Genomic DNA, 27,466 nt, shown 5'->3' with positions numbered 1-27,466 from the left:
TTAATTGGCCATTACGCAGTTTGCGTTTGACCTCGGGATGTGTATGTTTATTGATGAATGACAAGCAGGAGAGGGCGGATGTTCGCTGCCTTCATCCACGCCGATTATTTCAGACAAGTCCTCGCTGCCGCTGCCGTCCAAATTACTGTAATCTTCGGAGGACAAGTAGTCATACACCTTGTCCATGTCCATGCCTTCGAGAGGAACAGCATTCGGACGACAGGATGTAGTCTTCCAGTGCGTTCGCAAGCCAGATGCGCTGATGTATTTCTTCTTGCACGTTTGGCAAGTGTAAGGTCTTTCGTTTGTGTGCAGACGCTTATGCAGCTTCAGATGCACAAACTGCGTGAATTTCGCCGGGCACAGGTCGCAAGCATATGGTTTCTGGCCGCTGTGAAGACGAAGATGTGTCTTTAGGTTGCTGGTGCTGCTGAATCGCTTCTTGCACACGTCACACTGGTGAGGTTTTTCGCCCGTATGCACTAGATGGTGTTTCTGCAAATGCGCCAGTTGAGTGAAGCTCTTGGTGCACACGGAACACTTGAAAGGACGCTCTCCTGAATGAGTCCTCAGATGAACTTTGAGATTTGAGAGTTGTCCGAAGGTCTTCCGGCAAATGTTGCACTCGTAATGCATCTTGCCGTCTTTTTTCTGCAACGGGTAAGGTAAGGAGCGATATCCTCGCGTGGGACCAGAATGAGAGCCATTAGAATTCCCGGAAGGACTCGCACTCGATCTATCAGAAGGGATATCGGTGTACGGATGATTGTTCATCATATGAGGGCCATGAGGAGGAGACTGGGAAGCATTTTGTGGAAGGTGATTGTGTGACATGGTCCCGTTTGGATAGGGTGGTTTATGTTTGAGAGGCAGACGGGGCATAAAAGGTGTTGATGGATGATGATGGTTTTGAGCATAATCCGCCGGTTTCGGCCCAAAGCTTTGACCTTCACTTGGTAAAGAGTAAGCGTACATGTTGAAGTGAGCAGGGGAGAACATGGGGGGCATGCTGTATACGTAGCTGGCGGGAGGAGCCGCTAAAGGGTAAGGTGGACTGTGTCTGTTCATCGCTGCCGGTGTCTTGTCCGTTGAGTCTGGACTTCGCATTTCTGGACTCGAACCACCATATTGTAGCTTTTTTGCAGATGGGTATATTGGGACGGGACGGGCCTCGGGTCTGGGGGGAGATTGATGTGTGCTGCTGATTTGGGATTCCGAACGGGAATTAATGGACTCATTGGACACGATGACTCTCACTGGCTCTGTGATCGGTGGTGGGCGTGGGTATGACAACTGAGGAGAAGCCTCAGAGGAGAGATTTTCGTGTCTGATGACTGTCGACGAGGACCTTCCCATTTCTGCCCTCTGGCGAAGCAGAAGGTTCTCTAATATTCCGGGCGGCGGTATTCCATCGTGAGGGGGCAAGGAGGGTGGGGGCAAAGGCAAGCTGCTTGGAATGATAGACCGCAGTGCTTTAGCTGAGCTGTTTTCGTAAGCGACGAACGCCGAGTTTCCTCTTTTTGATAAAACGTCGTGCAAACGAGAACCTGAAGTCGATTCTGGAAAATCTTTTGGTTCTAGTGTGGGAGGTTCTTCATGACTCTCTTGTCGTTGGGGTGCTGGAGCTACGATAACGGGTCTGTGACAAGTGCCATTGTCCTTTTCAGGAGTTCCTGGGGTGGAGCTATTCTCACTGGCGTTGATGTTTTCAGAGTTCTGCTGTTTGTTTCTGTAATTAAGAGCTTTGAACATTTTGAATTTCGCATTACGAAATCTTTTATAGTCCTCTTCATCGCATTCTGATTCTTCAGTTTTGTGTTCCTGCTCAACGCGTTTTTCGCTGGTAGCTTTCTCTGCGGTTTTTTCCTTGGTACTGAAATCCAGGGCACACTCTTCGTCGGACAAATCGCCTTCCGGTGGGGTCAGGGGGTCATCATGGCTCCCATGGCTATGGTAACCCTCATCACTTCGAGCGCAGCTATCCTTCTCGCACACCTCACCTACCGCTTGGGGGTGTTCCTCGGGATTTGTGGGTAGCAATTCAGACGATAGTACTGGAGGAGGTCTATCTTCTTCAGCTAATGTTTCAGCCTGGTTGTCGTCTTGCTGAGACTTCGAACCCATCTCCATGGTGTGTCCTGTAATAAGAAGAATTTGAGCTACATCAACTTTTTAGGCATTTACGAGTGTTTTTCAAAAAATATATTCAATGAAGTATTATCGTGCTATTCACAAATTCGTATCTGCACTTTGAAACAAAATTGAGTTATGGTCACGAGGTGGGTCTTTATAACATATTTTAGCTATATGCAATGTTTTATGGTCATTTCAGAATGATAAATATTGTTCAAAAAATTCTGAAAAGGGAGATTTTAAATCAAATTTTTGGAGGCGTAAAACTTGAAAAAGCAGTTTTTCTGTTTGAGTTCAGAAGCAGATACGACTTTTCTGCTTTGCACAACTGAATACTACTTTAGTAATGGTACTGCGTAAGCATTCCTTAATAGTCTAAAAACTCAAAAGAAAAAAGTCTTTACTTTTTATTAATTCGGTGGATACATTTTCAGTTTCTTTTTTTCTCGTAATATCAGCGTTATCAATGATTTTCCAGCAAAGAAAAAACACTTATGGCTCCGTTCTTTCTTCAATTTTTAAAAAAGTATACTAATTGAAATCATTATCTACACTGCTTGACAATTGCTAAAAGTGCTTTATGCAAATTTTAGCCTCAGACAGCTGGCCAATGGAAATAAATTCAAGTTCAGATGGCGTGGTAGATCAAGATTCGTTACATGTATAAAAGTCAGTGCATACAAGCCATACATGCCAAGGGCATATGTGCATTGGCATACATGCATTGGCCAAGATTCGTACGAATATTTACGCAATTTGGTGTTTAATAAAAATAGTGCAGGATGTTGAAAAAGTTGCTTCTTGGAAATTCTGTTTGGTTCTTGAAATAATTAAGAGTAAAATGTCAGTAAGACATCATTTGAGTGCCTACGATCGTGGAAGAGCTGTTGGACGACTGGAAACAAGTCAAAGTGTCACTACTGTAGCTGCTGTAATGGGTGTATCAAAAAGTGTCATCTTGCGATTAAAGAATGTCGCTGAAGGTGAAAATGCTTTGCAAATGCATGCCGGGGGTCGTGGAAAGAATACCACACATTCAGAGGATCGCTATGTAGCCCTCGTGGCGAAAAAGGAGCAGAAATTTCACTCCTGGACAGATAGCTGCAAATCTTGCAACTCCTACCGGTGCGCATGCTTCTGCAAGACCATCTCACGGCTACTAAATAATGTTCCCTTATATGCACGGAAGTCCGTACGTTGCATCCCACTTCAACCACGCCACCGCCAACAGAGATTACTCTGGAGCAGTGGTTGGAAGTAGCGCGCTACTGTAGTAGCTACATTTTTGAGTAATTTGTAGCGTAGCGCACTACTTTTTTAAAAAAAGTAGTGTAGTGAGTAGTTAACTACAAAAAAATAGTAGTTTGTAGCGATTTCTGTAAACTACTTTTAAATAAACTGAAAACAAAAAAAAAAAAAAAAAAGGTTCAAACGAAATTGATTGGCTCAAATTTTACACAAGTACATCAGCGGATGCAATGAGAAATAAGACTCATAAAAATACGAGCTGACCTCAGGCATTTCATTTTGACGTCACACGTTCTATCTGTTTGACGCCATTAGTTCTTTTTGCCGTTGTAATTTTCATATTTCACCAATATTCATATTGCAAAAAGCACTTATTTTCGCGAAAATAAAGATATCGGTGATTTCGGGAGTTGAAAATTTGGTGAATTTTATATGAACTGACCGAAGATTAAAAAACAAAAATATTTTAGCGAGGCTTAAATTTTTGACAGTATTACCAAATAAAAAGAAGCTACTTAAAATGTTATAGAAAAGGATGAAATTGAATTGTTTTGGAAGACTTACAATAAATACGAGCATTACAGTGTGTGAGAGTATGATAACGGACATTTTTCTTAATGTCTTCTGATGAGCTAATTTATCAATCTTTTTTGTTCTATTCTCTTACGGTGTGTGTGTGTGTGTATCAGGATCTCCCCCCCCCCAAAAAAAATCGAAAGTTGATTTTTCAAGTCGCACACTCTCTTATATTTTATCCTTTTACATCCAAAAAAAAAAAAAAATCATATAATTTGAATAACGGCAGCAAGTGCCGATTATGTCTGAAAGTGTGAATCAGCACTTGTGTAATGCTAGGCCAAATTGAAATAAAATGTTTTTTTTTAGAAACTCAAAATTTCTGTTGATAAAACGTTGCTCCTATACCCCACATATGCACCACAAAAACATTTATTCAAATTAAAAACCATTTAGATATCCCACACGTGCCTAACATTTATAATTTTCTTTAAAAAATTAAGTTTTTGATACATATTTTCAGAAATGTATGATTTTACGAAATGAACAAGCTGAAAAATAAACAGTAAAATAGAAAAGTAGTTAATTAGCGTTAAATAGAAAATTTTGTTTTTTTTTGCAATTTTTAAGTCTCCCACATAGTACTCAAAGATCTGGGTTTTTTTTTTCAGGTTGAGTTACATTTTTCATTTAAAATATATTTTTTTTTAATTATTCGTTTGTACTTGTTGATCTGCAAATGTTTTTGCCAGTAATTTTTGAACTTGATATTCTATTTAATTTTATATGTAATTTTTTGAAAGATAACTGGAAAAAAATGAATTTTTTTAAATAAAATTATTAATTTTAGGTCAAGTGTGGCATATCTAAATGTTTTTTAATTTGATAAATGTTCTTGTGGTACATGTGGGGTGTTGGGTACAGGGGCAACGTTTTATCAACAGAAATTTCGAGCTTCTAAAAAAAGTTTTTTTTTTTTTTTCGATTTGGCTTAGCATACAAGTAGTTTTACACTTTCAGGTGCAAGTCGGCACGTGTTGCCGTTGTGCAAATTATAGGAAACTTTTTCTCACGATTGTTTTGACACAAGAGGAAAAATACAAGAGTGTTTGCGACTTGAAAAATTGACTTACATTTTTTGAGGGACAACCTATTGTGTATGCTTTTTATTTACTTATTTTTTGGAAAGTAGCGAAGTAGCGACTACATATCAAAAGTAGTTTGTAGTTGCTACATTTTGAAAAAAGTAGTTGTAGTTGAAGTTAACTACATTTGTAACAAAGTAGTTGTAGTTGTAGTTCGCTACAAAAAAAAATGTAGTTTTTACAACCACTGCTCTGGAGTATGGAACATGTTGGTTGGGATCGTCAAAATTGGTCTAGAGTGATGTTCTCGGACGAATCTCGTTTCAGTGTGACAAGTGATTCTGGTCACCAACTACCGTGGAGAGAGCTTGGACCACGTTGTGCACAAAAATTTGTTTGTGAACGTGATCGGTGCGGCTCAGGCGTGATGGTGTAGGCAGGTATCATGCACAATGGCTGAACACCGCTTCACATTTTTGAACGAGAAAGCGTTACGTCGCAAAAGGTATTGTAGAGAAGTTATACTGGATCATGTTCGTCTTTTAAGGAGGGCTGTAGGTCCAGACCTTCTCTTTATGGATGACAATGCACGGCCACAATGGAGCATTGAAGTATCAGATACACTGCAAAGTGAAAACTTTCTCCGTATGCAGTGCTCTGCTTAATCTCCCGATTTAAATACAATTGGACATACGTGGGATGCTCTTGGCAGACGTTTGCGCAAAGAACCGTCCTTCTCAGATCAGTACAAGAACTAAAATCCGCCTTGGGAGAGGAGTGAGAAAATATCCCCCAAGTGGAGAGTATGAAAAACAGATGCAAATTGTGCATTAGTGTCCCTGGTAATCACACATCATACTAAGGTACTCATGTCTCCATCATTCTGACTTACATCAGTTTTTTGTGGTTGTGGAAAAATCATCTAAGTAGGAAATTTTTTTTTTAAGTTCTTACTTCATCGATGCAGTAATTCTGTACTGTTTTGTACTTATAATAAAGGCACATCCTTCCTACTAACTATGTACTTAATTCTATTTCTTTAATCATTATCTATTCTTAATTATTCTAAAAACGTAATTGTTCCTTAGCAAATGTCAAGCAGTGTAGTTAACATACTCATCCTTATTGCTGAGGAGATTTTTCGTGATTATTTCTATGTAGTCTTGGTTAAAAAAAAATCGCGCTCAAAATAGATTTTTTTAAAAAAAATTTTGATTTTACTTTAAATTAAATTTTTATGGTAACTTATTCTTAATTGCAGCAATTTCATATAATAAACAATACCCGGATAAGTTTCTCTAGCAAAAAAATCTGCTAACTTCAGTTACTGTCTTATGGATTGTATGGAAAGACAAACATCCGTTTTACAGCCGGAAATGGACGAATCTATTGTTTTTATCGATGTCAGCTTTTGCAGAAGCAGAGTCTCATTCAAGTAAGCGAAATACGCGCATCAAATTTTTACTTTTCCTCCTTATTCACATAGATTCGTCTTATCTGGACGTTTGAAAATTCCATGCAATCCGCGTGGTTAGACAGTAAGACTAAGCAGTTCTAAAATGGTTTATAAGTGCATTTTAAATGTTCGAACAATAAACTTTGATATTGTCAATGATGACCTGCGTCATGTCTAAATGAAGTAGATACGGACCGTGTTTGTATTTGTTGGGTAAACCCCATAGATATAAGGAGTATACCATTTGAAACACAGTAAAGTAACTTAAAGATAATTAAGAATGCGAAAGCTAGACATCACCTCAAATCACACCCGAGGGTCCCCTGTTCCTATCACAGTAGTGCGAAAGCTAGTCAAGAAATAATCAATATGACTTTTGAAAAATGTCCTTACTGATTCTGAGTAGCATGAGCTCTCCAGTCAGCGGGTAACCCAGTCTCTGAGCGAACTCCTTGCAGTACCAAACAGTGAGTTCTTCATTAGGCAGAACAGGTCGGCAAGTGTAGAAGTAGATCTGTTGACGAATCTGGCAGGCGACCAGGGTCTGTCCCACTGTCGAATAGGCCGGATTCACGTAGCGCATCCAATTGGCTTGCTGGATATCGAGACAGTCGATGTAATGGAAATCTTCCGGGGAGTCGTATACCTGAGAAAAGAAAACAGAAATTCCTCTACAGTGTACGAAGTCTCCTGATGTCCATGGGCAGAGATAAACCCTCAAGATAAATGGAAATTAATTTATGCTGGAAATGAACTTTGGAGTCAAATCGAATTTACGTTTAGTACTAGTACTTCTAAATCCGAAATTACTGAAATGGTACTAAGATTATTGCCAAATTTCGATAAAGTACAACCTAAAGACTTACGTAAAGACACAAATATCTACAAGAAATTTAAGTTTTAAAAGTAATTTTAAAAATATTAAAAAATCTAAATCAAAAAGATGGTTATAAATATTTCATTGTTAAAAAGCTAGCAGAAAACTCTTACCATATCATTTTAAAATGAACTGATTAAGCATGGTATGCTACTTTGATCAAAAGAAGGTACAGTAGTCGAATAACAGTAGAAAACACCAAACAGTTTGCCCAATGAGCTGCAAGTGACAAACTACAATAGTGTTTTAATAGCTCACGAAAAGGGCGTCACGAAATATCCAAACCTTCAACTCTATCTGATTTCCAGTAACAAAGGAAATGATATTATATGTATCTATTTATTTATTTATTTATTTTGTAAACATTAGAAAGAAAAAACTGTGAGTAAGGTTCCTTAATCACTAACCCTTCTCGAAAATGTATGCAAATTCATCTAAACCTTCCATTCAAACTTTATCAGTGAAAAATAGCAATTAGTAAAAAAGACTTTTTGATGCGTAAAGCTGATTTTTGAACGCTTTTTCCGCGAAACAATGTGTCGGTGTCTCACTTCTGCCCCCCCCCTCCCCCTCTCATTTTGATTAATGTGTCAAAATAGGCCTACACAAATTTTGGTAACCCTACATACACATGAATCTAAAAAAATTTTTTTACAAATTAATGATTTGTGCAAAACTTGAATTGTTGTGAAAAGAACTTCAATTGCCCTGATAGATTTGGGTGAACATAATTTCGTGCAACATATAGCGAGCTTCCAAAAGTCTTCGCAATGCAAGAAATTTATCGCAATCCTTTTATGTTCCTTGTAAGCTGCTTAATGACCTACTACAGGACTTTCGAGACCACAGAGTGGACGATTCCGTACCCAGCGTAAACTTGGGACTTTATGGCTTCCGCCATTAAACCACCAAGCTGACTCTCCTAAACTCAATGCTCCCTGACATAACATTAAAAGCTGGTATGCTCTTACTGTTGCATTCCACTGACCTGGAAGCAAATTTATAAATATTTGCCATGCTACTTCATTTCATTTATAATTATATTAATTTTATTTTATTTATTTTAGCTCTTAAGTAATTTTTCTTACAACAATATTACCACACCACATCAAACTTAAAGAAGAAAAAATCTCAAGATATTATTAAATATTTTCAGAGTTTCAACTTGCAATGAAAATTACAGGAATTCATTTTTAACGAGAGAGTATTATTTGCAATTTTTTTAAAGAATGAAAATAACGAATATCCCTACCCTCCAAAAGAATTTCCTGTTTGCTTCCGGGGGCACCTCGTCCTGCCTGTAGACCCGTCCGACCAAGGGACCGAAGCGGGTGCCCCGCGGAATGTAGTCAGTGGCCCATACCCCCTGCACCTGAAAAAAGAAGAAAATATTGATAATAAGGAAAATGAAAACAAAAAAAATCAACTGAAATATATCAAGATCAAGGGTTTGATGTCAGAAATGAAGCGAAGCACAGGAATTAGTCGAAGCTGCACTGATACAGATCACATAGCGAACAAAGAATTGTGGGACACGGGACACGCTTAAAAATGGCGGACAACAACGGTGTCGTCGAGCGAAGAAGGGACGAATCCAGCTTCTGGTGTTTGAGGTGTTATTAATAAAATATCAGCACATAAATGGAAAAAAGACGGGTCCTTAGTGTAAAGTATTTTACACATAAGCCCACTTAGTTGAATCAACTTTCAAAAAAGTTTCACATCAACTAGTTGACTGGCATTTTTCGTTGTCTTCCCACAAAGGCAGATTAATGGAATCAACTTTTCTTCTAATAAGCCAAATTTATTCGAGCAGCTGTTCCACAACGCTGTTAAAACTGAACCAAATTGATTCAGCTAATTTACTCGTGTGTAGAGCGAACGCTTGGCAATGTGCAGAGCGAACGCTTGGCAATGTCCTTATGAGATGAATCAACTAAAAAGTTACATGAAATACACCGCCAGCTCAGTCATTTCCAGCCGAGGATTGCAATTTCGTGCTCATTAGCACTCATCAGCCCGGCATAGGAAAGTGACTGAGCTGGAGGTGGAAAACCTCTTAAGGAAGCCAAGAGTGCCAAACAAACTGGTAGCTAATACAGAATTAGCACGCAAGAGTGCCAAACAAACTGGTAGCTAATACAAAATTAGCAGTGCTAATTCTGTATTGAGTGCTAACAAGCACGAAACTGCAGTCCTCGGCTGGAAATGACTGAGCTGGCGGTGTATTTCATGTATTTCTGCCTTAGCCCTGGCTATAGGGCGGTTACTTACTGAACTAAAAAGTTGATTCAACTCATCGGGATGAGAATGGGAGCCAAACATTTGCCTGATGATTAAATGAATCAATTACCAATGTTTTGATGCCCAAAAACGTTGGTTATTAATTCATTTAATTTTCAAGCATAAAGATATTTATTTTTTCGTTATTCGTTATCATGTGCCTGATGAATTCCCCTTCGTGTGAAAGATGCCGTGCGATTGCTTCTGTTTTCTAACGGGTTACAGTTCCAAATAAGCCTCCGTTCGAAAGTTGATTCAACTAAGTAGCCTCGTGTGTAGGAGGCCTATTGCTCGGGCACTAATGATCACCCCAGAAAACCAATTTAAAACGAGCTGATGTGTGCATCACATGACTTCATATTAAGCTGATTTAATGCTAATACCTTGGAATACCTTGGAATAAGCAAAGAAACACTTTAAATATTTTTACCCCAAAAATAAACTCAATATTCATTTGGGGGCGAGCACAATGGAAATTAAGGCCGATTTTTTGGTGAAATTTTTTTCGTGAATACAATACTTGATTTACTTCGTAAAATGAAATAAAAAGCAAAAATATGGTTTCAGTCTAGTAAATATTATCGACTGTGCCTTTATTTAGTTCAACACTTGGATATTTTTATTTCTTCACATCTTTTGTATACAAAACACAACTTCAGGTTTCAGAAACTTCCATTCATATAGGTTGAAAGAAGGGAACACTACATTAAATCCTATTCTCTTTTTTATCATATTCTACTGTTGCTTTGAGGTGACGAAATAGGGAATCTGGTGCTTTTCACCAGTAATTTCTCGAAACTGAAGTCCTCAAAACGCAGTTTTGGCCCATATTTGGCCGCATTAAGAGGAGGGAGCAGGACCCCCCCCCCCTGACTCCAGCCCCTGGATTTATTACGGAGCCACAGTATTCCGTGCCAGTGATATCACACAATGCTTAAAAGTATTTCCATGATTTTCATCGAGCAAGAATTTAAAGGAATGTATTTGACTTACTTTTGCGCAACAATAACAGAGAAAAGTTGCAAAATTTTCTTCAAGACCAAATAACTAGGTTTTCAGCTCATAACCTGCAGCAGTCTTCTCCTTCAAGATTTCACAATTGCTTTCCAATTAAGTAAAGCGGCCATAGGTACATGATAACCCTATAACCCTAAGTTGTCCCCAACGTTGAAATGCTCTTGAAAAATAAAATTCAAAACAATCGACAAAATGCGGCACATGTCAGTTCAAAAATAGACTAATCGCAACAAACGCGGTATACCCTCTCTTTTACTTTCAGCATTATTTTTCTCTTTTGCATTATCTGAATCTCACTTTCTGATGAGGTGCTTAAAAGTCAAGGTCGAGCAACTCTTTGAGAAGAGATGTTCCAGCAAAACCGATATGAGACTTCGAAATCAGATTATCCGCTCTTTTTATCGGATGGCCTTATCGGGCGAGTCTCGTTCGCACGTGGGTTCTCAAAGCCACGTTCCTACAGGGGAAGTTTGTTTTCATTTTTGGATCCGTTGCCCGATCTGCAGATATGAACGAAGAGATTTTGAATTCTGCATCTTAGGTATTTCATCTCTAGGTGAATTTCTCTTATTCTATCTACAGCAGATTCATACATTTCGAAGAAGCATAACCTTTGTTTTGGTTATCTGAAAGGAGCGTTGGAGGGATCTCCCCCTTCCGCAGGCCATATTTTTAGTTAAGTTTTTTTTAACGATTGAAAAGAGAAAAAAAAATTATGCTTATAAGTTGAAAAACAGCTTCCTTTGTTCAGCATAAAAAATGTCGTTACCTCCTTTTACATTTCCTTAATCATGTACTTTTGCCTATTGAGACGTTTGGTGGAATTAAGTATGACATTTGTTCCTCCAATTTTTTAATTTTAAGTATTAGAAACAATTGCTTGAGTTTGAAATGTTCGTGACAAAAATTCATCAAAAGTTCAAGCAGTGGTGTACCTAGCATAGCTGACAGCCGGGGCGATAATTGTGGTGTCACTCCCTCCCCCTCCCCTAAAAACGCAAAAAAAAGGCTTTAATATTTTATAAAAACATGAAATTCATATAATTTTTGAGAATCACCTACATTTTTTGTTACAACGAAATTAAAAGTAGGTTAATGTACAAAAGACAAAAAAAATCTATGAACGCTTTTTATATAACTTGCCCAAGACGCAAATGTGCTGGCCCCGTCGAGAGGTCAAAAAAGGAGTTGTATAAAATTGAAGCTTCCTTAATTATTTCAAACGTATCTCAAATACAGGTTAATGATAACTGCGTTCACTTTTTGGTATAGGAAGGAAGTCACGACTATGTCTAAGTATTGAAAATATGAACCTGATCCTGAGTATAGGACTCACTCCGCGAAGTAGGGTGGCAAAAGGGGGATCCGGCATTTTCCCCCGGAAAATTTTCAAATTTGTAGTTTTAAAAATGCATTTTACTTCATATCTTTCAAAAACTTGCAATTCCACTTTGGGTGTCCCCCCCCCCAGACGGGTGCCACCCGGGGCGGATCGCCCCCCCCCTCCCCTCCGTAGCGACGCCGCAGGTTCAAGCTTGCTGAAATGTAACGCTTAACGGTATGAAAGAATAAAGTAGTATCGCTTTTGTACTAAAAAATAGTTTTCTTTTAATAAAAGTGACATTCGAACAATTCAGAGAAAAGTCAGCTGACGTTACGGGAAAGTAGGCTCGTTTAGATTCAGGTGGACTTCTAGCTAAAATTTAATTCAACAAAAATATGCTGTCTTTGCTTTTATTATTTAGCCTTTTTTTTAGCGCTTACGAATACATGGTGGTGGAATAGAATACTTTTTCAGTTTTCGCTCATGCTGGAAGAATTGTTGCCAAAGAGAGAGTTTAATATTTGGTGATTTACTGTTGACTCAAATAATTAGTTTTCATATCATCATCTTAATATAATTGAACTTTTAACGCAGATTGCTTCTTTTAACTTTTTATCCAATGCTAAATGATTTCTGTTCCTAAGTTCTTCCAAATTCTCGTGTTTCCAAAGTTCCTCTTGTGAAAGCGAAGATTGGTGCAGCGTTTTTTTTTTTTCTTCCAAAGAAAAAAGAACCCCTTTCGTTTTTATTTTATTTGGATCTAAAAACTATTATCAGGAACTCGAAATAAAACGTAACTACATCAGCATTGTATTTTCTCCCAAAATATAAATATGGTATTAATCCAGCCCAATTAACAGTGCCTGTCTCGCTAATTCTTGATAGAAGATTTCATATTCTTAGCAAACTCGCGTTCAATTCTAAAACAATGAAAGTATTTTTAAATTGACCCTCTAACTCCTTCGCCAGTTAGAAAGTTTGTGTTTTAACTGAATGGTTTTTCCATGCCCATTTTTACCGGCTTCAATTCTGTAAAAAACTCAGTCAGAGGATCAAGTTCAAGAGTTTTGAATAAACGCTTCTCTAAATCTTGTTGTATTCTACAGTTGAAGCAAATGAGAGTTATTTTTGTGATAAACCTCTTCCACTACTCTCCCAACATAACTCGTTCTTTTTAAAAGGAAATAAAGCACTTATCCCCAAAACATTTCTTGATAATTCTAAATGAGAATTGATTCGTTTTAACTGCTGTTCAGAAAGGAAAAGACAATAATAGAAAAAAAAAAAAGAAACAGCTCCGAAATATCGGTATTAAAATGCACCCCACAAAGAAAGTCAGCTAGGCTTTTGTGCAAATATAAAAGTAAAAACTCAATAAGCGGCGCTCCTAAATCTACTGGATTTAAGATTACAAAAGAAATGAAAAGCACAACCAAGAAGTTTTGATTTCATTACCTTATTCAATTTCTCATTTCTTTCGAAACCATTTTTCTTTTCTCGGGGCATTTTTTCTCTATTGGAGGAAGGCTCTCTCTTTGCAATAACTTTTCCTAAAATTCCCATAAGCATTGTGCGCGCGGGAGATGTGCTTTTATTGTTATTCAAATTTGTTCGCCGCATTTTAATTAAGTGCTCGAGATTCCCCCACTTTCGTATTTCGGCTTCGGCACAATTAAAAGCCGCTTTTCATTCTCCCTATCGGGTGAAAAGTGCCGATTATCCAATCAAAACTCCCGGATTAAAAAACAAGACAAGAGCCCTCCCAGTTAAGAGTGAATTAAAAACCGTTCGAAGAAAGGGTTGCCACTTTTGGTTCGGACCAATTGTCAAAGAACTTCGCCAAAGTACTTACGATTCTTTGTTGTGTGATGAAAGCCACGAATTTGGTTTTCTCCTATGAGTTGATCGTCGAATTACTAAAGAAACAGTTTCTTAAACAAGCGGTATCTCTTTTTCTTTCTGAAATTCCAGCACAATTAAAATTCAAGGATCAAATACAAGGACAATCAAGAGGCATAACGTTTCGATGCATTTTAAGAGCAGAAGTTAACTAGATTATTTACAATATATTGCTATGAAGTTTGCATTGTTATTCTATCATGCACAATTTACGCAATGTGTATTTTAGAATGAAATCTAAATCTAAAATTAGTACTCAGCATTATGCAGGGCCTGATTAGCGCACGGTCCGGCGGGTCCGCGGACCTGGGCACCACAAATTTAGGGGCACCAAAATGGCCTAGTTTAAATTCACTTACTTACTTCCTTTTTTTTAAAAAAAAAAAGCTTATTTTACTTTTTCTCAACTTTAAGGAAGAAGGAGCTTAAAGTTGTTTAAAAATCAACTCAAAAACTCATAAAGTTAAAAAAATTTCGCGTAAAGAAGTCGTTGTTCCTTAGCTCTGGAATTTCAAAAAAATTACTCGGATGACATAGATGAACATTTCCCAGAAGAATTAACACATTTTCAAATTTTTGCAAACGTAACCCTTCTCCTGGAGAATGTTTTAAAAGGATAAGATCACTAAACATTACACATACATTTCCGAATGTGGATTCACCCCTGCAGCTTCTTCTTACCTTGCCTATCAGCAGCTGTTCCAGTGAACGTTCCTTTTCAATTTTGAAAAGAATCAAAAATCATTTGAGAAGCTGCATTTCTCAGGATAATTTACAGGTGTTTTCCTTATTGACCATTGAAAATTCTGTGACATCAAACATAGATTTCGATTATTTGATCGACACATTTGCCTCTGTTAAAGCCAGAAAGAAGCCTTTTTAAAGCTTACTGTCAGAATTAGTAAGATTTTTTTTCTTTTTCTTTTTTCTTTTTTTTTTTTTTTTTTGCAGTTGTAAATTTTTTTTTTTTCGCCTTAAGAGGCAATTTTAACTGTGATTAGTTTGGTGACTATCAAGTGTTTGGTATTCAAATCCCAGGTTTCCTTTTTTAAATGTAGTAATGTTCCTTAAAAATGTAGTTTCTAGTATGAAACATTAACTTTAAAATTGTGCGGATTTTCTCATGGGAGAGAGGCACCAAATTCTGCTCAGGACCTGGGCACCAGTTTGGCTTGATCGGGTCCTGGCATTATGACTAAACAAAGGGCTATTTGACGGAATTGAGTGTCAGGAGAAGAACAAACTTTTACTAGAAGTCTTACAAGATTAAGATTCTAGTGAGAAAAACAACTCTACACTCATAAATGCTATAACAAGGACTATTTTTAATAGTTCAAACTATTTCTTAACTGAAACTCATTATGGGTAAATAAAATGTTTCAAAGGGATGTTAAAACCTGTAGCGTTGACGTTGTGTAACAACTTAATAAGTAACACATTTCACAGGAATTTTGAAGTAAAATTTGTACCGCGCTGAATGAAAAGAGCTGACTTGAAATGTGCTTCTTCCGACCACGTTCAATTTATGTTGCCAAAAATTGACGAGTGATGAATTGACGTATATTAAACAGTTTTGGAAAGTCTTAAACAGAAAACGTTACTCGAAAAAAAATCACATATGCCCCGAAGTACAGGGTGAGCTAAAAGTATTGGGCACAATTGATACTTGAGAAAAAAGAAAAGCAAACTGAAGTATATACATGTTTTCTCAGCAAGTTACCGTCCTATAGCCAGGGCTAAGGCAGAAATACATGAAATACACCGCCAGCTCAGTCATTCCAGCTGAGGACTGGACTATTTTTAATAGTTCAACTATTTCTTAACTGAAACTCATTATGGGTAAATGAAATGCTTCGAAGGGATGTTAAAAAGAAGCCGAGGACTGGACTGACTGAGCTGGCGGTGTATTTCATGTACATACATGCTGGTTTTTTTATTGGAAAGACAACACAAAACATGATTAAAGTGAAAAACAACGTAAATAAAGCACAAATTCTCCAGAAATCACAGCATGTAGCTATTTCAGGCTACAATGGAGCCTCTTCATCAGAACAAAAAAGTTCACCACACAACGAGAAAGTCTTTCCGTTCTGAGGTCTTTTAAGTTCTTTCACGACTTTCTTGTAGTGTGGTAAGCTTTTTGCACTGATGAAGAGGCTCTATTGTAGCCTGAAATAGCTATTTTCTGTATTTTCTTGAATTACCTAACTCATATTGTAGCTCAAAGTTTATATGCTCATTTTTCATACAACGTAAAGCAGTTTCACACTGCATAAATTTAAAATTCAATTGATTCCCGCAAAAGCTGGCACGATGAGCGACAGCATGAATCGCGAAAGTTCACTGATTGACAGAGTCTGCAAATGGCTGAAGTTAAAGGAAATGGCAATGTTCGTTTTATGATTTCACTAGCTGGCGTTGCCCGGCTTCGCCCGGTCCATCTTGAAAATAAAAATTATGTCAAGTGATGTATATTCAACAATCAGGCGTAAAAAATAAATTTAAAAAACATCATGATTTCCTTTCCAAACAATGACGACAGATATTAAAATACTTTTAAGAAATTAAATTCAGAAAGATGGATTTAAAATGCGTAACCATGGAAACATAAAATAAAATAAGTTAAGGAATTAAAATGCGAAAGAAAATGGTTCACAATTTGAATGGAATCGAGATTTCTTAAATTTGATTCTATACTTCATTTTATTTTATACTATGTAGAGAAGAAGATGAAAGCGAATGCGTTGTAACCGAACGTACGCAACTCGAGCTCTGGATATCAATGAGCTGAAATAATGAATCGTTCCAATCATTGAAGAAATACCTTCTGAAATGCAGCAAAACACTACGTGTGGAATTGAATGTCGGCTTAAAAATTTGCGTGCCAAAAAACGGAATTCATGTGAAATAATGGTTAAAATTGAATTGGATAAAAGTGCTTTATGTTGACTTTCTAATTAAAAGAAACTAACATGTACGTACTCCATTTTTTTTTGCTTTTTTCCCCACATGAAATGTGCTCAGTACTATTGACCTACCCCGTGACGTGAGGTTATACAAAATATAAGACACTAACCGGAATTAAAATTATATACACGTTTTTTTGAGCTCTAATTAACCCCTTTTGCCAGCTTAAAGACGCACGACAAAATATTGAGAAGAAAAAATAAATTGATCATCAATCAACATTTATGTTAAAAACTGCTATAGAGAAATTTTTATGAAAACGTAGGATCTTGAAGATATTAAACAAAGTTTTAACTCTAGAAAAAAACGCAAAAAAATCTCGTAAAATAGTTCTGAGCTTGAGGAAACAAAGGGATATAGAAAGAATCATCAACTGTAAATCTGGAAAATTCATCACAGTGTGGATGAATTTCTGCATCATGAGTACTACTAAAATCTGCGTTTTAGTAAGAGTAATTTACCCGAAATAATGAGCATAACATATATATATATATATATATATATATATATATATATATATATATATATATATATATATATATATATATATTTCTTTTTTTTGTCATTGAATTACAACAACGATGAGCAAAGTTCATTTTCTCCGAACTCCTGTTTTTTATTATAACCAACATATTCTTTTAATAGAATTTTCATAAAAATCCCTTTATTTGACGCACACAAGGCAGACCACACTGATAAATAAAGCTCTAAGTTTCAAAGTAGTTCAAGAGCTGTTTGTCTTCGCGGTAAACTTAAGGTTTGTTAGCAAGGAAATATACCAAATGAACCGTTTTTTAAGGAAATTTTTACATACAGAAGGGAATAAAGAACGCTAAAGTGACCGAACTTGGCCGAAATAGACAACGAAACGAATTGAAATATTACTGTACAACAGAAAATGATTAGTATCTACGAAATGCAGAAACAAGATCCAGACTTTTCCCTGCATTCAGGGTCTGACGCACTTTGGCGAGGTAAACTGATGCCCTACAACTCCTTGCATAAAATCATAGATTTTGAGCAATATACGTGGAACAAACTTGAGATTCGCCTACCTTTATCAATTATGCACCCTTATATACATATTCTAAAATACTTGATTAAATTTTAAGCAGTTGTGCTGTAGTTTAATTGAAGACGATGTGATGTGGATTAAATTATTTAATCCACATCAAATCGTCTGGATGAGGATTTTATCTCTTTTCTGTAACGAATGCAAATGCATTCGTTACAGAAAAGAAGTACATAGCTGAACTCTTATAATACGGTCACGCTTGTACCAAAATCAAGGCTAAAATGAATATTTTTGTTAGCAAAGTTTGGTTTTCTATTCAACTACGTAAAAAATCTCACGCATAAGACATTAATCAAAATGCTAGTTTTGGCTAAGACGAATAAAAATTTCTGAGCTCGTCACTAACAATGCTCGTGATTGAACACAATCACTTTTTTCGAAATTATTCCGCTTTGTATGTGGTTGTAGAAAGCTCAACAGGCATCGATAGGTGTAGATTAAGCATTTTTGTAGAGGAGACCGTGTCCAGTTGATACAGGGTTAAGTTGGTCAAATGAAGAGTTTTAAATATCGAGTGTGTATGTGTTCAGAACTGAGAGACTTTGACTGATTTGACCTACGTGCGCTAGAGAGCCTGTCTTTTTTTGCTTGAAGGTCATTCCAAAGAAACCGTTTTCTATGCACCAACGAAATTTTTTACGGTTTGCAATCAGCGGTCGTAAAAGGTGTTTAAGTAGTTAATTGAGCAAGATATCATTTTGTTCTTTTAAAAGAAGGCATGATTTTATCAAAAAGAAAAAAGTTGCTTGCAGTTGTTTTTTCACCGTTTTTGAATTAACGTAATGGAGTTGCTTAGGTCAAGTTGATGCATCTAGTAATTTAGCTGCAAATTTTTAAGAGTTTATTTTTTCTCTAGAAATGCTTAGAAATGGCCAAAAAAACCTCAAATGAAGGAAATTTCTGTTGAAATAACTAGAAGAGCCTGTTTCAGAGAAGGTCTCCATACTTACGCTTGTTTAGCTGTAAATCAGATTTAAGTTCATCATTTACCCCAGGTAATTATTTCAAACATTTTATGAAACGCTTCATTAAAAAAACTCTTAAAACTTCGTTTCGTTGCTTATTAGTCAGAATAACAATTTATTCATTTGTATATGTCTTGATTCGCTTTGGGTCAAGGTGATGCATTTTGAAAAAAAAAAGTAAGATTTTTTTTGTATCAAAACCTTTTTGTCAACAAAGGTTTTGAAATCATTGATATTGTGACATAAAAGTATTTTGAGAAAAATAAAAATACAAAAAGTGTATCAACTATACCTAATCTCCTCCGCTGATAATAAAACCTCTGTTTACCTGTGGGCATTTCAATCTGCTTGGAGATAATGCTGAACTTTTCTTTGTGGAGTACCACTTTAACACATTATCATCAGATGCCGGGAGAAAATGTCAATATACAAATGACACTAAGCGTTTTACCCCGAGATATAAACCGTGAAATTTTGTAGGCTAAAAAGCGATTAAATGAAAAAGATTTTTCCTCCATAAACTTTGAATTTTGAGAAGTCAAAATTTTCTGTATATAATTAGACTCCATTGCGTCTATATATTCTTCTTCGCTGGTGCTACAGCCTGTTGCAGGCCATGACCGTCTCTTGAAGTCAAGGCCGACTAACTAAAACTGAGGCCCTAGGTCCACAATAATTTGGAGGCCCCCTGAAGACTCTATAGCGGGAGACAGTGGTTATAGGTTTGGTCCCCATTGGAATTCATTTTTGGGGCCTCTTTGTCTATCTCAGAATTACGTAAATCATTAACGATGTGCATTTATGAATGCCTTCAGGGTCCCTCATAGATGTGACATGGTAAATTCGCTAATAGCAGAATGAATAAAAATTCATTCTGCTATTAGCGAGCTGCTAATGCGAGATGCCTTTATAGCCTTTAAGATGTTAGGTTCACCATACTTTTTGTAAATTTCATGGTTATAAGCTCTTCTCCAACAGTTATCTTATTTTACAGGGTGCGGAGAAAGTTCCCACAATTTTATTAGATATTTCAATAGGCTGTAACTAACACATAATTCAACAAATCAACAAGTTAAAGCAATAAAAACTCTTTATTGAAACAATAATAATAACATTAAACAAAAAAATTATAACAATTGTTCAAAATTGGCTCTTTGGGCTTCAATATATTTACGGAGCCGCAGTCTGAAATCGCCGACGATGCTCGCGCACGCATCCACCGTTATTTTATTCCAGACATTTTGCAGTGGTTGGACGACCATTCCGTGGACAGTCGGCAGTCCCTCCAGTCTCCTTGTAGCGTTTCACAGCGTCATAGACTGTTTTACTCTTGAATCCAGTCGTTCGAATAATATCGGCTGCTTTCGTTCCCTTTTTTCATTCCCTTCTTGTGCAATTCAACGACAGTAACATGCACATTTTCACGATTCATAGCTCACTAACTCAATGAACTAACAAAGAACAAATGATTAAACTTCAAATACTTTTAATACCAATAAAGAATATGTGCCAAATAAATCGCCAACATACGCTTTTAACGCCAAAAAAAGTTTTAAACAAAATTGTGGGAACTTTCTCCGCACCCTGTATTGGTCCAAAAATCTTTCTTAAAATTTCTCTCTCAAAAATCAATAAAAGCTCTTCTTCTGCCCTGTTGAGAGCCCGAAATTCACTCCCATACAGGACAGCAGGTCTTATGAATGTTTTTCATAGAATTAATTTCGTTTTAATGATAATGTAATTTGAATTTAATTGGTTTTTAAGGCCATCGAAGCACCTATTAGCCATGGATAGCCTGTTTTTAATCTCAAAATACAGGTCATTGCGTCTATGTATTATGAAAGTTAAAAAATAAAAATTCTTTTTTAAATATAGATATTTTACTTATTCAGGGCTATTACGAATAATGTCCAATGTAAACAACTTTGGGAATTTTCGGCATTTCGTATTACGCAGGTTCAATTGACTGCATCATTGAAAATCTTTCATGCGTCAACTTTCTGCAAACATAAGTCATTTTTTTAAACCAAAGAGAAATGATCGAAGTGAAAATGACAGAAAATTTTGACTGATATGCAGCGATTTAGTATTAAATTTTAAGTAATACTAATGAAAGAACCTTAATAACAAAATTTCTTCATACATCAGTTTGCAAATCTTCAAAAAAGTCTTAGTAGAATTTTAAAGTGCAAAATCATTTCGCTAAGCGTTGTATGTAAAGAAACAACCCTTTTTGCAGTCAAATGCTTAAATTTTCTAAACCAAAAAAAAAGCATTAAACTTACTCTTTCAATTTAATCTGTGTTCTTAATTAAGTACGCATTTATAACAGAAACCCTTTGTTGTCTTACTCTTGAAATAGTGCAATTTTTATCTAAGAAAAGTATTTTATCTTTCAAAGCAATGATATGATATAGCCCTCCAGATTTTTATCTCTAAACCTATTGAGCATAAATCATTTATATCCAAATTAAATTTCAATGCCGCGCCATTTGTAGCAACCCATCAAGAGATACAAATTAAACCAGAAAATAAAAATTCCTTCTTCGAAAGAATACTTAAAATACACAATGATGTAGAAAAACATGAATGCCTCTAAGCTTGTGTTGCAACCCTAAAAGCGAAAATACCCTCCGTTTTCTACAACAAATGAAACTAATCACAGCCCCCCTATCCTAGAGCCCCTATAACTGGAGAGGCCGACGCATCCGCCATATTGGAGCAAGCGTACAACAGGGAAAGCTACCTTTATTGACAATCATTCGCCAAACAGGGAACGAGAGAGTCGGACAGTGAAGGCTTAGAGCAGGAATAGGGAAGTTTTCGATTTTTCAATTTTATTTTTATATGATAGAGTAACATGTATGAAAATCATAGGTGAAAAAATTTTTGCGATACGATAAGTAGTTTTTTTTTAATTAATTTTTAAAGTTCAAGCGCTTGTGACGTCAGATTTCATAGGAAGTGACGTCATGCCTTCTTCCGATAGGGGAGAAGCCGAAGGTCACGCATTCGACTTCGAAGACGAAACGTAAAAGGCTTATCTCCTCGCATTTAACTACTTGCGTTTCTGGAACATTAAACCTCTCATTCTCTCGGAAATATTCGAATATCATCATTTATGTTACTTGAGGAAGATTTTTTAGATTGTTCTTTAACGAATCCGGCCTCCAATAGCATGTTCAAAAGGATTATTGAATTTCTAAAAAATAAAAATATCAGCGCGCTCAAAATGACCCTAGCGAAAAGAAGGGATCTTCGGCGGAAGGCTGCCCATTAGTGCCCTGTGACGTACGCTCGTGACGTTTCAGAAAAACGCACTTTTGCGCGCGGATTTTTAAAAATTCATTAAAAATCAATCACGGTGTTTAAAAATGCGGCGATGGTGAATTTCTTAGTTTTGAGGGTCAATTAACAATATCCAATAGCCAAAATATGAACATTTAATAGGTTGCAACTTCCCTATTATAAATGGAGGGAGTAAATCCTTCATTTACTCCCTCCAAATTGGCTTAGCAAAAGCTTGGGCAAAGGTCTCAAGTCACGTGACTTGACATCGACGAATGGCTGACACGTTCTGCGTGAATCTAGCGAAAGAAACCATATTTCTTCCAATCCCTTGCTTTAAAATCGGTCACGTGGCTTGGTGTCTTTGTTTCACGAAAGAAAGTTTTCACTCCCTCCATTATATCTCTTCTCGATGAGTGAAGGTGAACATTGGCGAAATTTTTGAAACAGTTGCCGTCGTTTCCAGCCTGCTAGTCAGTTCGCGGGCTATTAATTATCCTTTTTTTTTTCTCTTTCTGCATCTGCTGGAAATCTGAAGAGCTGAAATCGTTTTTTGGAGCTGTTTGCACAATTTACAGCCCATTTGACTCAATTTAACACATGCTAAAGAAATGTAAACATCAGCAGCAATGCTATCGCTACGAAGCACTGGATCAAGTTTGCTCCAAAATGGCGGATGCGCAGGCTCCTCCATTATAGGGGCCTTACCCTATCCGAAGAAACGGTTTTAATATCAATTAACTTCTGATTCGCCACTCAAGGCAGAGTTTTTTGTGTTTTTAATTAGCTTACGCTTTCTAGAAGGTTTTTATTTGAATATTTAAACATTTATTCTTCCCCCATCTATTGTTACGTGGTGCTTGGAATTGCCATTAGCATTGTAAGAAGAACAATTTGAAAAACAGAAAAATCGTCATGTCTTTCATCTGAACAATGTTTAAGGAAAAATTCAATAGGATTTAATTTTGAAAACCATGAAAGACAAGCGGGCGTGCTTTTTGGAAACAATATCTTCATTATAACTCACAGTGCATATTAAATCTTGGCATTCAATTAAAGGCAAAATGAGGGGAAAAAATGTAAAATTTCTCGGTTTAACTACAGATTTGTAAGAAATTAAACAATAAATTTCGTATATTATTGAAATTATGTTTTCTACTTTTATTTCTGTAGAAAATCTCTCGTGTTTAAAATGCAAGCAAAACAAGTGGACTATTTAGACGCTAATTTATCAGTAGATCGTTATGCGGTATTTTTTATTTTTCTTTCATTAGTTATTTGAGTGTGAACGTTAATTAGCAGAAGAATAAGAAAGGTGTGGGTCCTGAATGCCATATTGTGATATTGCGTGCTCAGTTGAGCTGATTTTTGGTTAACGCTACAATATTTACTAATTTAAGCAAACAAAAAGACATGCTTATAAAGCTTAACAAATGCAATCGATAAGAACACAAAGAAGGAATTAATTTGAAAGATCAAATATTTTTGTTGTCCATAAAGATAAAACTTGTACAAAACATAATAAAACTGAAATAATAACAGGCTTCACTGCAGCTCAAACTAGGGATCGATATTATGAAAAACACAAAAAGCATTATATCTTGCTCAGTTGTGGCCAGGCCGCACATCATACTGAGATACTAAGATGATATTTCTAAAGGAAATTTTTTGAAATCCTATAATAAATCATTTTTTATGCCGAAGTTTCAAAGACATGTAATAATTCAAAAAATACTTATTCTAAATTTTACACAACAGCTACTCATATGTCCCCCCTCCCCTCTTTTTCCGTAACCAATTAGGTTCAAGTTAATAGTTTGATTAAAGATTGAAACCATCCCGTGTTTTCCTTTAATACTTAGATGCTTCGGTTGTATAGTCCAGGCGAAGGATCATTTTGTGAATTTTTTTTTTTTTTTTTGACTTAACAAAGCGAACACGAAATTGCTCTTTTGGATTACAGGGGATATTGTACATCATGGAGTGGTTTCCAAAGTAGTTACTACTCGGTTTTTAAGAAAATGTGCTGTTCCACATCACCGTCTCATAGCTGCCCGAACACCATGCATTCTCTAATTCAGCGGTTCTCCCCATGGGGGACATAGGAGAATTTCAAGAGAGGCGTTAATATGTAAATGAAAAATTTAAAAAATTTTACTCATTTTTGTGATCACATGTGACATGTGAGCATTAAATAACAGTGTCAGTCGAACGATTACTGTTGGGAAAGTAACTGATGTGCTCGCTCACTTCAGCTAAATTCCTGGTTTAACTTTAAAAAAATACTTGTATTTATTTATTTACTTCGTATGTTTTAATGAAAATATATTCAAAATAAAGTTTTGTATTGTAAAGCTAAATTTTGCTTGCGAATTTATCTGCATTTTTACTGAATAACCATTTTCGGTTATCTTAATCAGCTTCAGGGTTTACATTATCTTATTTGCAGTAACCAAAAATGGAGGGTTGGGTGGTGGCAGGACCTCGTGCCAGTGTTCAAAGGGGGACGTAGAGTCTGAAAGGTTGAGAACCCTTGATCTTGTGTCAGTGCACCAAACATCGAAAAGAAACTCGCGCATGCTCAGGCACAGCCTGATGGGAAGCCACGGTAGGTCACTGAGAATTTCCAAAAACTTCCTTATTCGGCAAATTTGGGGTGACGACTCGACAAATTTGGAGACACCATTGCAAAATTGCAGTTTATTTATTTTTGTTACAATGATTATGCTCATTATAAAATTTATCATTCGGTAAAATTTGGAGTTTTGTTCGAAAAATTGGAAATCCCCCCCCCCTCCCAAAAGCTTAAGTCCGGTGGGCGCTGATGTAAGGGCAATTTGAGACGGTGATCTCAGAAAAGCTAAATTAATTATCATTTCATTCTGAATTGATTATTTTCCGAATACGAAATTAATTTTCCCTTTTCAGTAAACATTTTAAAGAATTTCCGAACTCTGCTATTCTCGGATTGATAATGTATAAAACGCTTCTTGTTGAACATGGCTTATAAAAACGCAGGATGCCCATTAAAGAACTCTGGGGCTTTGAAAAATTTCATCGAGTAAACAGTATGAGGTAGGTAGTTGAAGAAACTGGTAGCTTATCAAAATGTATGCACAAACATTTGCTTTTCAACACTATATTTGGAGCAAACCAAACCTGGCAGTATCGTAATGAAGTGACTAGGATAAGCGTAGCATTCCTTCACAATGCTGCCAGGTTAGGTTTGTTCCAACCATAGGTACAGAGAATGCATTGGACATACGTTTTGGCGATCAGTGGATTGGATAGTCAGAGTTTATTTCTTTGCCACCAAGAAGCGGCCAAGATTAAATTCCATTGGTCATTTCATTTTTTTTTCTGGATACAAGCCAAGAGTTCGGTTCAGGATGAGAAAATTCATTGTGTAAACCATTTCAGCCTAAGACACTTGTGTGACAGACAATATTCCTGACGTGTTGGCTTGGACATGGGAAGGAGTTGATTACCGTTGGGATGAACTCCTTCCCATGTTCGGAAGGGGGGGGGGGGACATGGCTCAGGGGACATGGCCATGGACCGATTTGCAAGATTTCAAAGTGTGAACTGTTTGTGACCCCGCTGGTCAACAAACGGTGACACATCGAAATTTTGTAAATCTTGAAATATGACAAATCTTGAAAAATTAAGCTTTTATTACATATGTCTAACATTAACTCAATTTTATGCATTCAAACACTTTGCTTCAAAACCTCAGAATTCTTTTATATTTCCGAGGAACAGTGAGAGATACAGTCTGCCCACGGATGATATGGAACTGGCAAACGTCCAGTTAAGACGAGTCCATCTGAATGAGGTGGGGAAAGTAAAAATTTTATGCGCGTGCTCCGTTAATTTCAATGTGACACTGCTTAATTTGGATGCCTCACTTGCCAAATCGATTAACTCCATAAAATAAAAAGTCGAGAAATATTATGAAGAAGGTAGCGTTATCCATAGGAGTGAACAGGCCCTCGCGCAACATTTTCTGCCATTACATGGTCAGAAATGTACGGAACAAAAACTTTGATAAATGGTAACATGCTAAGCATTGATAAAGCACTATTAAAGCAGAAATGATGATTTTTTATTTTTAAGTAGAGTTAATCGATTTGGCAATTGAGGCATCCATTTAGAGGTACCTGCAGCAGCTGGTATCCCTGAAAACTAATAGATGCGCCCATATCCACCTGTAACCCGGACGTTTGCTTTTCCATCTCATCAGTGGTCAGACTGTGTATATATAGTGCAGCTCTGGTTAGTTGAGCTGTGACCTTGACTATGTTTACTTCTTTTAGGGGAGTTAAGTGAAAAATAGACGTGTTATTGGCTAGGATTTCAGTTGGAAGATTTTTGAAAAACTTCTAAGAAAGTTTCTCAACCCAACTTAGCGCCAATAGGGAAGTTTTCGATTTTTCAATTTTATTTTTATATGATAAAGTAACATGCATGAACATCATAGGTGAAAATTTTCTGCGATACGATAAGTAGTTTTTTTTTAATCAATTTTTAAAGTACAAGCGATTGTAATGTCAAATGGCACAGGAAGTGATGTCATGCGCTCTTCCACCGCGGGAGAAGCCGAAGGACGTGCAGTTGGCTTCGAAGACGAAATGTAAGGCTTACCTCCTCGCATTTAACTCCTCGCGTTTCTGGAACATCAAACCTCTCATCCTCTCGGAAATATTCGAATACCATCATTGATGTTACTTGAGGAAGATTATTAGATTGTGCTTTAACGAATCCGGCCTCCATAGTGTGTTCAAAAGGATTATTGAATTTCTAAAAAATAAAAATATCAGCGCGCTCAAAATGTCCGTAACGAAAACAAGGGATATTCGACGGAAAGCTGCCCATTAGTGCTCTGTGAGGTAAGCTCGTGACGTTTCAGAAGAGCGCACTTTTGCGCGTGGATTTTTAAAAATTCATTAAAAATCAACCACGGTGTTTTAAAATTCGGCGATGGTGAATTTTTTAGTTTTGAGGGTCAATTAACAATATCCAATAGCCAAAATATGAACATTTAATAGGTTGCAACTTCCCTATTACCGCTCCCTATTTACCGAAACAGAGGTAAACATTGTCAAAGTCGGAGCTCAACTTCCCAGAGCCTCACATAGCTCAGGAGAAACAGAGAGTCGGCTTACATCTCCTCCGAGGGCGGGGGACGCCTTGATCACGAGGTTCCTGGGGAGGCTGGCCTGTGCCTTGTTGGGGCAGTCCTCCTCGCATGGCTGGTCGCGGACCAGGTATACGGCCAACTCGTCGAACTGCTCCTCGCAAAGGCTGCTCAGGTCCCAGGATCCATCTTCCAT

At 36.8% G+C, this 27,466-nt stretch overlaps 1 protein-coding gene across 1 annotated transcript; it reads right to left on the bottom strand.

The window, feature by feature from the left end:
- LOC129234284 (PR domain zinc finger protein 1-like) lies at positions 1-27,466 on the bottom strand. The gene is made up of 5 exons (XM_054868279.1): positions 27,299-27,466; positions 8,568-8,687; positions 6,813-7,084; positions 3,001-3,053; positions 1-2,138 (listed from the first exon to the last, which is right to left on the bottom strand). The coding sequence occupies exons 1-5, from the start codon at positions 27,464-27,466 to the stop codon at positions 1-3; spliced, it is 2,751 nt and encodes a 916-aa protein (XP_054724254.1).

Source organism: Uloborus diversus, chromosome 1 (genome assembly GCF_026930045.1).
Source record: "Uloborus diversus isolate 005 chromosome 1, Udiv.v.3.1, whole genome shotgun sequence".
Taxonomy (NCBI): domain Eukaryota; kingdom Metazoa; phylum Arthropoda; class Arachnida; order Araneae; family Uloboridae; genus Uloborus; species Uloborus diversus.
This window is presented reverse-complemented; position numbering and strand designations above follow the sequence as displayed.

What these genes read in the sequence shown, in the direction of transcription:
- LOC129234284 (XM_054868279.1), bottom strand. Translation starts at nt 27,466, where the DNA reads ATGGAAGATGGATCCTGGGACCTGAGCAGCCTTTGCGAGGAGCAGTTC. An exon ending in CCCCCGCCCTCGGAGGAGAT is followed by an intron (nt 8,688 to 27,298) that starts GTAAGCCGACTC and finishes TTCTTTTTTCAG; the next exon opens with GTGCAGGGGGTATGGGCCAC. An exon ending in ACAGGAAATTCTTTTGGAGG is followed by an intron (nt 7,085 to 8,567) that starts GTAGGGATATTC and finishes TTCTTTTCTCAG; the next exon opens with GTATACGACTCCCCGGAAGA.